Genomic DNA, 16006 nt, shown 5'->3' with positions numbered 1-16006 from the left:
TGATATTTTCTCATCCATTTTATTAAGTCGTTACAAACTATAGAAATTAACCTAATGCCGATTATATTTGACTTGAACATTTCCCTGTATATTTTCCTCTTGTAATGATTTTTCATTATATGGAATTTTGCCTTAAATTTCCACATAGTTATATCTGCTAATCTCTGTCCTGTGACTCCTGCAGTCACACTTGAATTTGACACACACCATCCTCCCAACATCAATCTGAACACATAATTTACAAAATTAGCCTAGAATTATTTTGACAGCTACACACAGAAAAGAAGTGGGGAAATGCCTGAAGATAGTCTGGGAGTGAAAGACAACCTGTTTGGGTTATTTTTTTTCTATTAGGTTGGTGCAAAAGTAATTGCGGTTTTTGCAATTATTTTTAACTTTTTAAACTGCAATTACTTTTGCACCAACCTAATATTATTATTGTAGGTCAGTTATCCACACACTAGATCCATAAATTGCCTTTGTCAATTTAATATGGAACATGTCCTAATAATTCATGGAATATTGTGCTAATTAACTTGGGACACCATTATTTAATTACAAGTTTCTAGTTATTGGGTCCCAAAGTTTCCAAAAGGTATAGACTAAAATGGTCATAGGTTACTCAGAATTTGTAAATGCAAGCTAACACAAACCAGATGGATAATGGAGGAACATCCTGTATTCTTTGCAGAAATCATCAGATTTTTGGCATTCACATATACTACAAAGCTCTTTTTCTTTCTTAATTTTTGTTCTTTAAATAAATCTAGAAGACAATACACTGGTTTAAAGAAAAGCTGTTTGTTCATTTACCGGATTTCCTTTTGGTCCTCGCTCACCTTTGATACCTGGGTTTCCATGGGTACCCTGAAGACAAAGGGAAAAAAGATTATATTGAGCAGCCATTCTATTAATTTACTACTTCTTATAATAATTTCTGTTCAGCTTCATACCATAAAGTGAGGTAAGATTGTAAAAAAAAATGTACCTACCAAGCAGAGAGTCGAGTCTATTCTCTGCCTCACTACACACCAGGAAGGGTGCACTGTGTTGAATAGGCAGTTTCTCTAGATTTGCTCAAAAGAGAATGATGTCCTCTCTCCCTGATATCCAAGGGACAATCTCAAAAGATGGAAGAAGAGAGTTCTCCAAGTCCTGTTCCAGAAAGGTGCTCTATTTTCCTATTCTCAAACCACCAAAAAGCTCACTTTTCTGAGAACTGCTTTTGAGGGCACCCAATAAATGTTAAATAACAGAGTTCTATGGCTATCCTTATTAAAACATGGTACAATCTCCTCTAAGAGTATTGATTGACTGACCTTGTTAGAGTATCTCAGCAATTGCAAGTTTTCTTACTTTCATTCGAAAACATAATTGAATATCACGAGTAAATCTTCCACTGGTAATTCATTAGTATAATAATTATAAACTAAGACTTTATAAGAGGGGAAACTTTGCTTTGGCTAAAGTCAGCTTCTACTGGTTGCCACACTGTCATGTAATGTATCTAACTTTGTATTTTGAAGGAAAAAGACAAACACACATCCTCACTTTCTACTGCCTTGATAGGTAGAAAGATTTGGAAAAGTACATGCTTCAGACTCCAGTCTCAAAGTAAAACGTGTCACAGTCTAAGAAGTTCAGAAAACCCATTTTCCTCTCTACCTCCCAAATACAAGTATTAGTTCTTAAAATTTATCCATGCATTTTTGTGAAATATCTCCACTGGGCTTCTGAACTTTAAGATTTGGAATCACATAAATAAATGAAGTATTGAATGAGCCAATGGATGCTTTCTGATGATCTGGTGTTAGAGAAATGTCCAGCTTCTCCAGTAATTATGATGTCACTTCAAATGCCCTCCCAAAACAGACATGGCACCTACCAGATATTAGGCTAGAATGTAAAGAAACCACTCCTATTGGGATTATTTTATTAAGTATTGAATTATCAGAGTAAATCCTGCCATTTCCCTTTGGTTGCCAAGTGGTTACTTCCATGTCACGGAATTCCCTCTAATCCCCAAAGCTTTCTGACCAGAGCTTTCTCCACACAAGACCACACAGTGTTGCCCTTGGGTACATGTAAAGACACAATTACCTTCCAGAGAGATCTGTGTTACATACTTCTAGGTGAAGTGAATAAAGCTTTGCCTAAAGCACTGAGGATTTGGATGACCTCTTTCTGTATTTTCACTTCAGTACTGAGAAATTCTGGCCTCAGTTGTCACATAAGAAGTGATGCTAAAATATCCTTTGGGGAATAACATCATTTTAAACCAAGTCTGTCCGTAGTTCAGGTCAGTAAAATCCCAGGCTTATTTCTAAAGACAGAATGTATCCCTTTAGGAATAAAAGAGAGAAAGAGCATTTCCTTCTTTTTGGGGCTATTGGCATACAACTGCTTTTTGACGGCACGAAATAGCCCTGCAGTTTTCAAGTGTGAGTAGTGTGATCATTGCTAGGATTTCCTGAACTTGACCCTAAGTTCAGAAGAGAAATATACTCACAGGAAGCCCTGGATTGCCGGGATCCCCCTTCTCGCATTCACAAATCTTGCGTTCACACTGAATCAATAATGAAATACAACTTTAACACATAGTGAAAGACAACATTTCAAATCTTACTCAGTACAGTACTGAATGGAACATTCCCTTGAAGGTATTTTACCTTGCAAGTTTATAGAGATTTGCTCTCCCTACTAAATTCTTCTAGGAAAACTCAGATCTAGTGAGAGCCAGCTAATGAAGTGTTATTAAATGTTGCCATGATTAAATAAAACAGACTATATATCATCATCTAGTTTCTAAGGGGAAAATAAACATTTTCAGTGGACTCTTAGAATTTCTGCTGTTTCTCTTTTATACAATGTATCAAAGCTCAATAATACACAGATATCAAACATTCCTTTTCTCAGCAAAGGACAGCATTTGCCTTATAACATATTTCATCCATTCTCACACACACATTTTTCCTTATTTTAACACCTCTGACATCAGAGTGAGCCCAGTCAGGGTGAAGCTGCTGAGTTCTGCACATGCACTTTAAAATTTACAGAATGAAATGGAAGCAATCCCCAGAGACACTCCTGGCACACTCTTAAGAAATGCTGCATCACCAATACTGTTGATGGCACAGAGGCCAGTATTTTATGGAAAAGCAAGTACATCAAGGACTGAGACAAAAAGTGCTTCAGAAGATTTAGACTCTGCATGTGAAGAAGTTTGAGAAATAACCAATTCAGTTTGCTTATGTTTTTCTCTGATATGCATGTTCCAAAGCGATACAGGATCTAAAATTCTATTTCTAAATAAATCTAAAATGGCTCTTTACGTAAGTATAAAATGAAAATTTGTAATTGATAAGAAGGCACAGCGTCATAGTTTAATCGGCAGAGTTTTTTCTGCTCTAATGCCACATAAAATAATAGTGTATCTGACCTTGTATAAGTCAATGAAATGTTGTGCTGTACAAGTTTTGATTGGCTTCTATTATTTTATAGAATGCTATAATACTTGTAAATTTTCTGATGTTAAATAAGCAGTTTATCCAACTAAGTTCAGATGTTCCAAACTCCTTGTGCTAAGAAATACGTATTCAGTATAGGAATCTTCAGTAAGCTGGTGGTCATCTATTGTGCTAAGTAGTATCCAATCCCACCCACGTTGGCCAGCTCCTTGCCCACTTGGTTCGCTTTCCACCAACCATCGGAAAGAATGAGCTTAAAGTCAATGGGCAGGCAGCAGGGGGTGACTCTGAATTCTGCCTTTTAGCGGTGATGCTGCCTAATTGGCCAACACCAGGCACACGTCCCAAAGTGGAGGACCCCATCCCCACACCCGCCCACCACCAGTTCCTGGTGTCAGACACATCCTTAGAATAAAGGAAGTCACATCACAGCAAGCAAAAACTATGCCATTTGGTTATTAATAATTTCTAAAATCAGTGTCTGAAATCACATGACATTTTTCTAATTTTTCCAACCTGCAGTGGATATGGTGGCCTAAAAGGAGAAATCAGATGGCTAACTAGAAATAAAGTGGATCTTTTGAAAAATAGCTAAGCCTTTTTATTTAGTCATACCTTATCTTCTAATGCTGATTTGATAATGCAAGCTTTTAGAGTAATTCATAGTAATCAAGGCATGTGGTACTTACCTTTTTTTCAAATAAGATATCCTAGGAGGGAAAAAAGAATGAAACATTAACTGAATTCATGGCTCTGCTTCCAACTTCTTATTAATCTTAATTATTCCCCATGGGATATGCAGTTTCCAAGAAGAATAGCAAGTCAGCCTTTTTAACCTTGTGAAAGCAATAAAGCCAACCAGCCAAGGCATACTCTGAGCCACAAAACAATAGGAGACACTAAGGACACTAACATTAGAATTATTCTGTTGTCGAGAAACTTTATCCTATTGCATCCTATGCTTATATTTTATTTCTTTTATCAGTTCTATAATCTCCATAATTTGGCTATACGCTTGAATCAGTCATAATGAGAAATTTCTTACTTTTACTTGCAAAAACTTAGGCAGAATATATAATTGTGTATTTTCTCATCTTTTATTTTTCCATCTTTATACATATATGTATTTTGGGGGCGCATTAAAACATTAATTTTGTGGTCATAACTTCATCAATGGTAATGAGACTTAGAAGTCAACCAGGTCGATATTTTGTACTAAGGAAACTTAGGTTCAAAGAGTTATGACTTGTCCAAGGTCACACACTTGGGCTGAGCTGCCTGACCAAGTTCAGTGCTACTTCATACTTATCCACACAGAAATGAATTAGCAAGAATATTTGTCAAAACTACTTTAAATTCCTAATTTTAGAGAAATCCACAATCTGGTTTTTGTCCAATATTTAGGCCTCGCTACCCCACTGCAGTTCAGTGCATATTATTTGATAAGTGCACTGAAGCCCCTGTCTAAAGTCAAACAGTGGGGGGAAAAAGTAACCTAGGTTTACAGATAGAACTATTGCTTTCTTCAGGTAGATATTATGTGTCAACGGAATGCCTATGACTGAATCTGAAGGGGTAACTTACACAGAATAAAATGGGAAACTGACATAAAAAAGCACTAGAATATTTGTTGCAAGATATTAAAAATGAAGGATGAAATGAGGACGTTAAAGTCAGAGTTGTACCTTTATGGAGGATTCTGCATTCTTTTAGTTTTGTTTTTACTTTATTTGTACATCCATACAAGCTAACAACATAGAGGGAAGGTACAGCAAAACGTTTTAAGTGACTCAATTTAATGGGAGGGAAAATGAGGCTGGGAATTGTCATCCAGGGTTTTCATTCTGTTTCCACTATTAATTACTCGTGTTGCCTTGGGCAAGTCATATAATCCTTCCAGGTCATTCTCCACATATATAAAATGAGAAAGTTTGATCACAGAGTCTTGGGAGCTGTAAAACTCTGTTCACAGACTCTTTCTACAAAATTCAGGGTTTCACCTGTGGTCCTCTTTCCCTTTTCCTCCACCCCTTCCCACCCCGATGATTTTTATTACTAGCCAGTATAAATCTAGGCTGAAAGAAGGTGAGATACTTGTTTCTTTAAGAATTAGTAGGTCAAGTGGAGAAAGAGGAACTCAGATACGCGTACACTGACAGTCTCAGTGTAAAATGGCACTACCCTTCTCCAGAACATTTGGCTGTGCTTAGAAAGCTGAAGATGAGCATGCTTTGTCTCTAGGCTGCCCAGGATATGTTCTTGTTTCTACCTGTTATCCTGGCAACCCTTCCAGACACACCCTAGAGAAATTCTTGTACATTTCAGCATTCGTTGTTTTTAATAGTAAAAATTGGAAATAATTACAATATCCATCAATAGTGGAATGGAAATACTATTTAGCAGCTAAAGTGAGTACATTGGATATGCATATTTCAACATAGAAAATTTTCCAAAAACATTGAGTGAAAAAGCAATGTGATCTGAATTATAAAAATATTTAAAATACATGTTAGAAGTTTGGTTTCTTCTGGGAAGGAGAGAAGAAAAGGAATTTGAAAGGAGTGCAAGAGAGACAATAACATGACTAATAATACAAGTCAAATTGTAATATTTGAGAACAACTACTGAAACAAAGAAAAATGCAAAGTTTTTGTCACTTTATAATCTTTTTTATAATACATAATAGCCTTATCAATTTTAAACTCATGAATTCAGCTGCTACTGTGCCTGATGTAATTTTACACTTTTTTCGCTTTTTGAAAATTCAATTTCCGCTTTGCCGTAAATAATTCCTTTAAAATATATGCCACGAGGATTAAAACTGTAACAACACAACTAACTAATTATTTTTGGAGCTAATTTGATTTTGTGTTTGTTGGAATTTATATTTCCATGGAAATAAAAGAGGACCCCAAACTGCACAATAGATAAGACTGTTTTAAACAATGAACAAAGCTTCATCCCTAAGGGCTCTTATAGTCTATAAGCCCCAGTGACAGAAAACAGACAGCTCACAGTAAGCAGCGTGGGAAGGAGATCCTAGATTGGGACGGGGGGGGGGGGGGGGGGGGGGGCACAACAAGATCATTTCTTGGAATAGGTGGGTTTTCTGGATAATTTTGAAGAGAGGAATGCAAAGGACCAACTCATTGATGGAATGCTGTTCTATATGTCAAAGTTTATGAGGAAAAAAGGCATAAAGACTTGTGTGGGCAATGAGACAAAGGAAACAGTGAGGAGGGACATTTTCAAAGAATGGATGGAAAGCCTGTGTGGAAAGAGCTGGAGGACTTCAGAAGTAGACAGAGCTTTCGCTTGGGCTGAGAGGCAAGCTGTGTGGAGAAGAACTGGGAGAACATGGTCGAAACCAGAGGGAAGGACATGTTCAGTGAAGGTCTAGGTGGATAATGTGTTTTAAATGAAAAGGATAAATAGAGAAAGGCCTTCACTAGAGTGAAAGAAAGTGCATTTTATTAATGGAGTCAGAGTTTTATGATGGCATATATGGGAAAGGAGAAGGCTAGCATGGAATTGCTAATTTTGTGAATGACTATGATTAAGTCAATGCTATGAGGAGGGGACAGAGGAAATGTGAAGAAGGTATCAAAGTTATAACATGACAGAAAACAGAACGGGAATAAAGAACTTTCTAGGCAAGGATTACAAACTCTATGACAAAAAAATATATATATTTTCAGCTTAATATAGTAGCAAAATAGCCTTTATAAAATCTGGGTAGTGAACACACAATGTGATATATGGATGATGTTTACAGAATCGTACACCTGAAACCTATGTAACTTTACTAACCATACTCACCCCAATAATCTTTAATTAAAAAAAAAAATCTTAAACAAGAAACAGAAATGAGTTCCTAAACAGAGGAAGCCTTGAATAACTGGGAAGTGGACTATACTTAAAAAAATTGATAAAGCATAGGATTCTAACGGATATAGAAATTATCAAGTTGATTCCTTTTGGTATGTAAAGGAAAACACTAAATTGATGTTTTTCTTAGTAATTTTCAGAGAAAGAGACCAATTTGTCACAGGCTTTATTCCCATAAAGGCTTTTTAGAATATTTAATATCAAAGGTGATAAATAATTATTTTTTTTTAATCTTCACATGCTCTCTCTTTCTCTTCTAAAGGACCAAGTAATAGATCCAGGAGATTGGGTTGAATCTGTTCCTTAGGTTTCAATTCCGTTATGTAAATAATAATAGAATATATTTTTCAATTAAGAATCATCAGGTCTGTCTTGGGTGATTCAGACCTGAAATGTTTTCATGGGGTTCTTCCCTGGTACTCCTTCCTAGAGGTGCCAAGGAACGTGCAGTGATTCCTTGATTTGTCTTGGCTCCTGCAAGACCTGGTTATGGTGGACACTCATGCCCATAAATTCAACTAAAGTCTACTCTGCAATCAAAGGGAATAAAGTGCTGATACAAAACAACAACCCAGATGAATTTTAAAATCGTTATTCTGGGAATAAGAAGCCTGACACGAAAAGGGTCCACACTGTATGAGATTATTTACGTAAAATTCTGAAGTGTGTGCACTAGAGTGAGGAGTCAGATCAGTGGAAGCTCAAGGGTGAGGGGAGGATGTATTGCAAAGAGGCATGAGGACACTTTTGGGGGTACTAGAGACATTCTGGATGTTACTAGTGTTGGCAGTTTCGTGGGCAAATACACCTATCAAAACTCATGGGATTCTGTACTTGAAGTAGATGCAGTTTCATACTAGAGTTATACCTAATTACCTTATTTTTTTAAAGTCAACTACATAATTCTTTCAAAATAAAAAGCTAAAAAATTCGACTTATGATGTAATAGACATAGATTAGATGAGGAATTTTTCCAATGGTCTGATGAAAAGTCAAGTTCTGCCTTCTAGATGGTGGCAACCTGAAATATTAAACCTTGGTGTATGTTTCTTTGGAGAACCTAATAAGCCCTTTGGATTCAGGAAGTGTTTGGAAAGCAGCAACTCCTTCTAAGAAGTGGCTATTCACAGAGCTTCCATCTGAACAAACAAGCTGAAACCACAGGATGCTAAGGAAGAGCAGAGTCATTAGGACGCTTGGTCAGTTTTTGGTTTCCCCAGAAACAAACAAACAGCCTTGCTTGGAGTCTGCTGCCAAGCGCCTGTGTTCTCAGTTGGGCAGGAGCTCTGGGTGAGGGTGTGTCTAGGGAGAGAATGAACTTCCTGAGCCCCACATCTGGCCAAACAAGGGTGCTTCCTGTCCTGCATCTTCTACAGTCAGCAACAGGCAACTCCTTATCACATCCCCAGGGTACTGTCCCACACATGCTGGAACCTTCTGTTTTCAGTTCAGTGGTGAGGACTCAAATTACGGCACAGGCACCAAGCACCTGCGTGGTTCCCTTCCACGCAGAAGAGATGCTCAGAGACAGCACTCGCCAGAAGCTACCATTTCCCCTCTCAATGTGACTTTACAGGGTTAGGCACGCAGGACTCTGGGGTCTCTGCCTGGCCTTGAATTTTCAACTGTAAAATGATGATGATAGCAGTACCCACATCACAAGGTTGTTGTCAACATTAAATAATATAAAATATATAAAGTGCTCAGAACAATGCCTAATACAGAAAGCACTCAAGGCATGGTTATTTTTTAGATCAGAAAAACTCAGCGTCTCATGCTGAAAACAACTGAGCAAAAAAAAAAAAAAAGAAAAGAAAAGTAAGAGTAATGTTAGAGAGAAGGATTGAGGAAAGGGCAAAAGGGGCAAAACAATCTCTGAAATGGAGCATGAGGGTTTTTTTCAGCGCACAGAAAACAGCCATATGAAATGTTCAGTTCCGAAGGGACACATTTGTCTTGCCCTCTTCTTGAGAAACCAAAGAAAATCAATATTTTTAAGAAAATCAATTTTTTAACACTTAATAAATCAACCATCTTTTCTCCCAGGAGTTTTCTCCTTGAGAAATATTGTGAAGAGGGATTTCATTTTCATTGCTTTGCCTTGTGTTTTCCCAAGCAGCAAGGAAAGGCTCTCACACACAGCTAAGCAACCAATAAAGAAAAGCATTGACACAGTTAATTGGACCAATCAAGTGGGGCTCATTGATCTGATGTGAGAAATGGTTCGGTGACTGCGTGTTATAGGTTATTTTACATTGGGTGGCCTTGTTAATGCCCCCCAAAAAAGAGATAATTTTTTAAAAAAATTTGAAGTCTATGAACTCTGCTTGAGCATAATATAGCAATAGGTGAGACGAAGTCAAAAAATATTTCTGCACATGGGGAATGGAAAAAGACCAACTTAGCACAAATATAGCACACCACAAGTTGACCACAAATTAAATGTAAGTTAGTAGTGTTCAATGATCCTAGGATGTATAAACAGGAGTCTAAGGAGTGTTATTGGAAATTAATCCTTCCCAAATCTTTAGCATTGACTAGCAATAAAGTTAGGAATGCAATTCCAGAGAATGAACCTGGTATTTCCCCAATTTTTTATCAAGTGTAAACTATCAAGGAAGTGAATTGACTTCGTTCAGGAAGTTTCTTTCTATTTCCAAGGTAGATTTTTTTCTCTTTCATCTTTTGGACCCAGTGTCTACCCTTACAAAATTTGTAACCAAGATATCAATATTATAATGACAAATATACGTATAAAAACAACCCATTAGATACCTACCAGGCGATCCCGAATCTTATCTACAAGGTCTGGATCACTCAACAGTGGAATGGGTTCACTGGATGAATCCCCAGATATCAAATGAAGTTTGGCTTCATTGACTACAGTAGAAAGTCCAATGGTAATAAATAATATTCCTGCAGTTCTTGCATCTTCAGAAATACTTTGAACGTCTGGATTCTTTGGATGGTCAATGCCATCAGTCATCAGCAAAGCCACTTTCACACCATCTTTACGCCCTTCTCTCTTAAGTAGCCTTGTGGCATTGGAGATGGCATAATAGGAGAAAGTACCTTGCCCAATGAAATTCATAGCCTTGACCCTCCGTTTAAAAGTCTGTAGATCCTTCCAAGAAGAAAAAGGTGGATCGATTTGGACAGAGCTGCTAAACTGAAGGGCTGCCAGTTTGATGTCATATTTCAAGGAGCGAACTGGGGTCAATTGGAAAACCTTGTCACTCAAGCTATCCACAAAATCTTTCTGTTTATCAAAGAGAATAATTTTAGAACTTTCAGAGCTGTCCACGATGAAGACAATATCTATGAAGCAAGTGGAGTCTGAAATAGAACAAATTGGTTAGGCAAAATACTTGTCTCTACTACGTAGTGAAACAATTTCGCGTAAGAAAAGCCCTGAGATGACTTGCTGTGTACTATTTGTTTTTGAGAGGAGAGGGAAGTGAAAAAGAGAGGCACCTTGTAGATAGTGGGTTAAGGGGGAAAGAACTAAATCTCGTTCAAAGTCTGTAAATTCTCTTCCCCTTGTAAAATCATGCAAATCAAAAGCAATAATTAACAAAAATACCACATATTCTGAGCATCTTCCCAAAGTAAAACCTGCTTAACATGGGAGGAAGAGAGTACATCATAGTTTTAAAATTAAACAAATATTGGGCAAGGTTGTCTAGAAGTAAATAATACTCTATCTATTTCTCAGGTTTGTGGCCTATTGGTGAGGCCCCATCTTGTTTTGGTGTTTTGTGTTCTTTTTAACTTTGTGAAATTAAGGGAGAAAATATCTATACACATCATTTTGTAGAAACAGTGAGGGAGAAAGAAACGTAAAAGCAGAGAACTTAAGATTGAATCTTAGGTCTATATTTTACTGGTTAATTGCCTGTGGTCTTGAATGTGCTCCCCACCTCTCTGGGTCTCAATTTCTTTATCTATAATATGAAAGTGACACTCTGTCATGCCTATTTTATAAGGTTACTATGAAGCTTAAATGAAATAAATGTACACATGCTTCTAAAACTGATGTTTTTATAAGTGTGCTCTATAAGTATCTAAGGTATAGTATTATTATTATATAATCACATTAAAGTAGAATGTCACATATATACATATATATGTATGTTTGCTATTTACATCAAAGGCTTATTTGGAAAAGCTCGTATTACTAGTGTTTTAACAGGCTAAAACTAATCATTAAAAACAAAATCAAAACATTTTTTTTTTTTACCCTGGAGATCATTTTTCCTTGTAAGTAAATTGGGCTTTGATCCTTTCTTTCTTTGTCCATATATTGTTTGACTCATAAAAGCTGGCAAAAGCAGCAGATGAAAGATAAAATATCTGTTCCACATTATGGTAGATGGTGAAAAATCATCTGCCTGGAGCACCTTTAATAGAAAAATCAGTTATAAGTACTTTAATAAAATATAATGTTTGCTATTTTTAATTTTAAGCCAGCAGAATTCAAAACTGGCATGTGACTGGTGAAAAGAGTTTTCATTTGTTTTATAGATAAATATCCACATTGAAATTTTAAAAGTTTCTAACCCAAATAAATCATGGCACTACAACTAAACATTTATTAGTGAATGTTTCTATAAATCAAAGAATTACATCTAAGTAGTCTGAATTTCCCATTTTTTTATAGGAAGCAGGGAGTTGGGAGAACCATTTAAACATTTCAGTCCCATTCTATATTGTGATTATGGTTCAATCACAGGGTCTGCTTTGACATTTCCACATTCTTCAGGGTGAATTCTTATGATTACATGATTGTTTCATTCATTTTCATTATAACTAACTCCTGACGATCCCAATATTTTTACAGGGTTGTAGAGAACCACCACCATTTCAGTCTCACTATTTACAGGTATAACTTCAGTGAGTTCAGAGGTCAAATCAAAACTTAAGTTGCCCTTCTGTTTCCATAGAACCTCATTTCTCTTTTCTACTCCTGTTTTGGAAACTGTATCTCCACCAGAGTTCCAGGTTAGACCACAGCTGCATATGCAATGAATCAAAAGAACCTGAGAGCAAAAATCACAGATTTGCAAGCAACACTGTTCTTCTACTGTTAGCTGGAAAAAACAGAAATAGGACTTGAAATCAGGAAGCACCCCTTCTGAACAGCTCTGTGAAACTATTTTTCTGCGTAGATTAATAATTGAAAGTCTAATCCTGTATTAAAATCTTCAGCTGTCTTTATTACTCAATATGCCCAGCTATACACCAAATAACTTTTAATTTCCCACCTTTCTCTGGTAAGAAAAGACTCATATGTGGCTATCTCAGCATATCAGAGAATGGGAAGAAGAAAGCTTATTTTGAGCCAATGTTCTGCATGGTTGGGAAATGCTTTCATGCTTAAAATATATTAAATTCAGAAGTTCTGGAAAAGGAATCACATTTTCCTTCTTTGGCACCTTGCCTTCAGGGAATGGGAACTGGGAAATCATGAGCATGATTTTTCCAGGCTGTGAGTAGAAGATGGAAATATAAGCAAAAAAAGTGAAGAATGGGATGGGTGACTGAGTTCTTTCATACATGCCAGATGGAGAAACCCCAAAGAGAAGCAAAGCTGTTGGGCTAGGGATGAACCAATGGATGGCTCCATGCCATAGTCTCCTCCTCAAATAGCATCATCTAGCAGGAAATCTATTAAGCTGACTTTGTATCAGTGTGGCCAAGCATCTCTGCACCAAGTGCAATTGACCATATGTCAGCTGCTCTTCAGGTATGCTAAGATGTGAAGACAGGTAAGCGTTGGAAGGAAGGAAGGAAGGAAGGAAGGAAGGAAGGAAGGAAGGAAGGAAGGAAGGAAGGAAGGAAGGAAGGAAAGAACAAGAGTTGTGCTAAGGAAATGGATTACACAGAGGACATCCAGGTCCCTCTGGATGTAATCCCCTTGCTAACCAGTGAGATGGATACAAAAGGATGTTTGAGTTTAATTCTGAAGATTAGTGTGAAGATAAGGCTATGTAGCAAAACACAGCTGCTATTGCACTTTCAGAGAAGAGAAAAGAAATAATACCATGTCCTTGGTATTACATGTCTTTTCTCTTTTGTTGAACCTATACAATAAAGAACTTCTTAGAAGTGCTGTAAATAAGAGACTGAGAATTTAATTTCATTGAGACCAAGAGGGATTTTACAAGCTACCTGATCAAGAGGACTCTTCAGAAACCTAAAGACAGTGATAACTAGGAGCATGAGAAGAAACCCACTTTCTTCTCATTTGTAGGCCTCATTTGCTCTTTGGAAATTCTGCTTTAAATAAAGACTTATCTTTCTCCAAAACTAAGCACCTGCTCATACAGTTTTATTCGCTGGTAATCATGAATCCCTTCCTGAACCCCTGTATCTACAATGTTCACCGCCATAACTTATTCATTAGCATTCCTCACACTGTCTCATATTTTATTACTATTTGCTCTGACATGTTTTATCTAGCTCTCCCAACCAGTTTGGTACTCCTTTCTGTTTTCTGATATTAGTCAGAGGACAAACTTACAACTTTCTACTTTTCTTTCTCTAGTTTTTTAGTTTTACTGCTTTTCTGAAATCTCTTCTTTATTATTAGTTTGGCATCTGAAGAGCCCACCCATTTCTAATCACTTTTGCCATGTTTTATTTTGCCTCCATTTTAATAATTCCCACCTTTCTCTCATTTGGAAGTCACCTATAAGTAAAATAGGTTTCAGGGGGAAAATTCCATTACTTAAATGAAAGAAATATAATTGGTTAAATTTTATAAATCCAGAAACAATTACTATCTTTAACAAAATGTCTTATTTTTGCCCTTTTTTCAGCTTAAATTTTATTTTGGGCAAATATCAGGATCAATAACTCCAAGAGACTTTATATTTTATGAGTTCTCGTTCTCATAAATAAAATTATCACCAGAGTTTACCAATTTTAGTCATAGTGTGTGCATCTCATTTGTTTCTATCTGAAGATAAAATGGTGAATAAATACTTTACTCAAGTTGTCAAACTGTCCAAGTTTTAAAGTATCCTGCAATTAATACTGAATTACAAAAACTTGCACTAAATTAAGAAAAAGATGCCCCCAAAGACATAAACATCACTATAATGCTATGCTGTAGACTGTAAGTTAAAAATAAATTTTAAAATAACTTAAAAATAAATTTTAAATTTCTACATTTTAACAATTACTCATAGTTTTCTAATTCATTTAAAGTAATAACAGAGGATTAAACATTTTGATCAGCTTTCGTCACATAGCAAGTATGTAAACCATTTCGTCTCCACACTTCCTCAATGGTCCTATCCGATTCCAAGTGATTAAAACCAAGCAGTGATGTCTTACCTTATAAAGTCTGTCAGACAGGAATTAAAGAGAGGTTAAGGAAATGGCAACAGCAAGGACCATTATTGGAGAAGGAGCTGACCATTTGATATTGCTCTGCCCTGTGTGAAATAAAAATTGTCTTTGCTTTGGATCTTTTGCAATCTTTTATTCATGTTTATTAGACTAAGTTAAAGCAAGAGTGGTCAGGCATTTGGCCAGGGTGCAAGATCTGGGTGGGATGAGTAAGTGATTTAAAGGAACAGTGTCCTTCTGGAGCAATCTGTGTTTTCCAGACTGTTGTGAAAGCAGCTTGAGCAAATTTTCTACGTTTTAGGCATTTATTGATATTCTGCCTTTGTTTCTCATGCTATGTCCTTCTCTTTCTATTCCTACATCTCTTTGCCTGGAGTACGCATTCTGTTGGATACTGGTTTTAAACAGCTCTGTGAAGGCGTATAAATGACACCAAACTCAGATGCAAAACTGTTTTTTTCAAGAAAGGCAGTGGGTTGACAATTATTAAAGCTGGATCATGAGTATTTAGAAGCTCATTATTCTAGTCTTTCTACCTCAGTGATTTTTAAAAGTTTTCATACCCTATTTCCCTGAAAATAAGACTTAACAGGACAATCAGCTCTAAAGCATCTTTTGGAGAAAAAATAATGTAAGACTCGGTCTTATTTTACTATAATATAAGATTGGGTCTTACCTAACATAAGACCAGGTCTTATATTAATTTTTGCTCCAAAAGACGCATTAAAGCTGATCGTCTGCCTAGGTCTTATTTTTGGGGAAACACGGTAATATCTAGAGAAAGAATGATCTAAATTTAGTCCTTAGTACTGTCCCTAACATGAGAACCTCAGTTTCCCACTTATGAAATGAGACAATGGATTTAATTATTTATCAAAATCCTTTCAAACTGTAACATGGAGGTAGGTTGCAGGGACAGAGTCCCAGAGAGCAGTTTCCAGGCTCTCGGCCTCACATGGAACGGTGCTGGCTCAGGTAGTAGATGGTCATCAACTGTGACTAGTTGGCCATCAGCTGTTACTGGTTAGCCATTAGCCACTGATATAACTGCCGCGGCTATGCCAGCAAAGGGTGGTGTAGTGGTGGTGTAGCTGGTGGCGTGGTGGAGTGTGGATTACGGATTGCAGAGAGGCGGATTGCAGCTAGCAAGTGAGGTTGGTTGGCAGAGACAAGTGGACAACGGGTTGCGGATCGTGTGGCTCCTGCCTCCTGTGTCTCCAACCCAGCTGCCAGTGAGACTATAGTGGTATGACTCCCCTGTCTATGGCTCTGTGGGTGTTCCTTTTTGGCCTCAC

At 36.9% G+C, this 16006-nt stretch overlaps 1 protein-coding gene across 1 annotated transcript in view; it reads right to left on the bottom strand.

Annotated features, from left to right (window-relative positions):
- COL28A1 (collagen type XXVIII alpha 1 chain) overlaps positions 1-14824 on the bottom strand; it is a 152582-nt gene extending 137758 nt beyond the window's left edge. Inside the window, exons 1-6 of the mRNA XM_019729778.3 lie at positions 14697-14824; positions 11596-11755; positions 10135-10691; positions 4157-4177; positions 2510-2566; positions 814-867 (exon numbers count right to left, since the gene is read on the bottom strand). Of these exons, the coding sequence (XP_019585337.3) occupies positions 814-867; positions 2510-2566; positions 4157-4177; positions 10135-10691; positions 11596-11719 (813 nt within the window). The 5' untranslated portion in view covers positions 11720-11755; positions 14697-14824. The remainder of the gene's footprint in view (positions 1-813; positions 868-2509; positions 2567-4156; positions 4178-10134; positions 10692-11595; positions 11756-14696) is intronic.
- Between the last annotated feature and the right edge of the window lie 1182 nt (positions 14825-16006).

Source organism: Rhinolophus sinicus, chromosome 4 (genome assembly GCF_057876585.1).
Source record: "Rhinolophus sinicus isolate RSI-liver-muscle chromosome 4, RSI-T2T, whole genome shotgun sequence".
NCBI lineage: Eukaryota > Metazoa > Chordata > Mammalia > Chiroptera > Rhinolophidae > Rhinolophus > Rhinolophus sinicus.
This window is presented reverse-complemented; position numbering and strand designations above follow the sequence as displayed.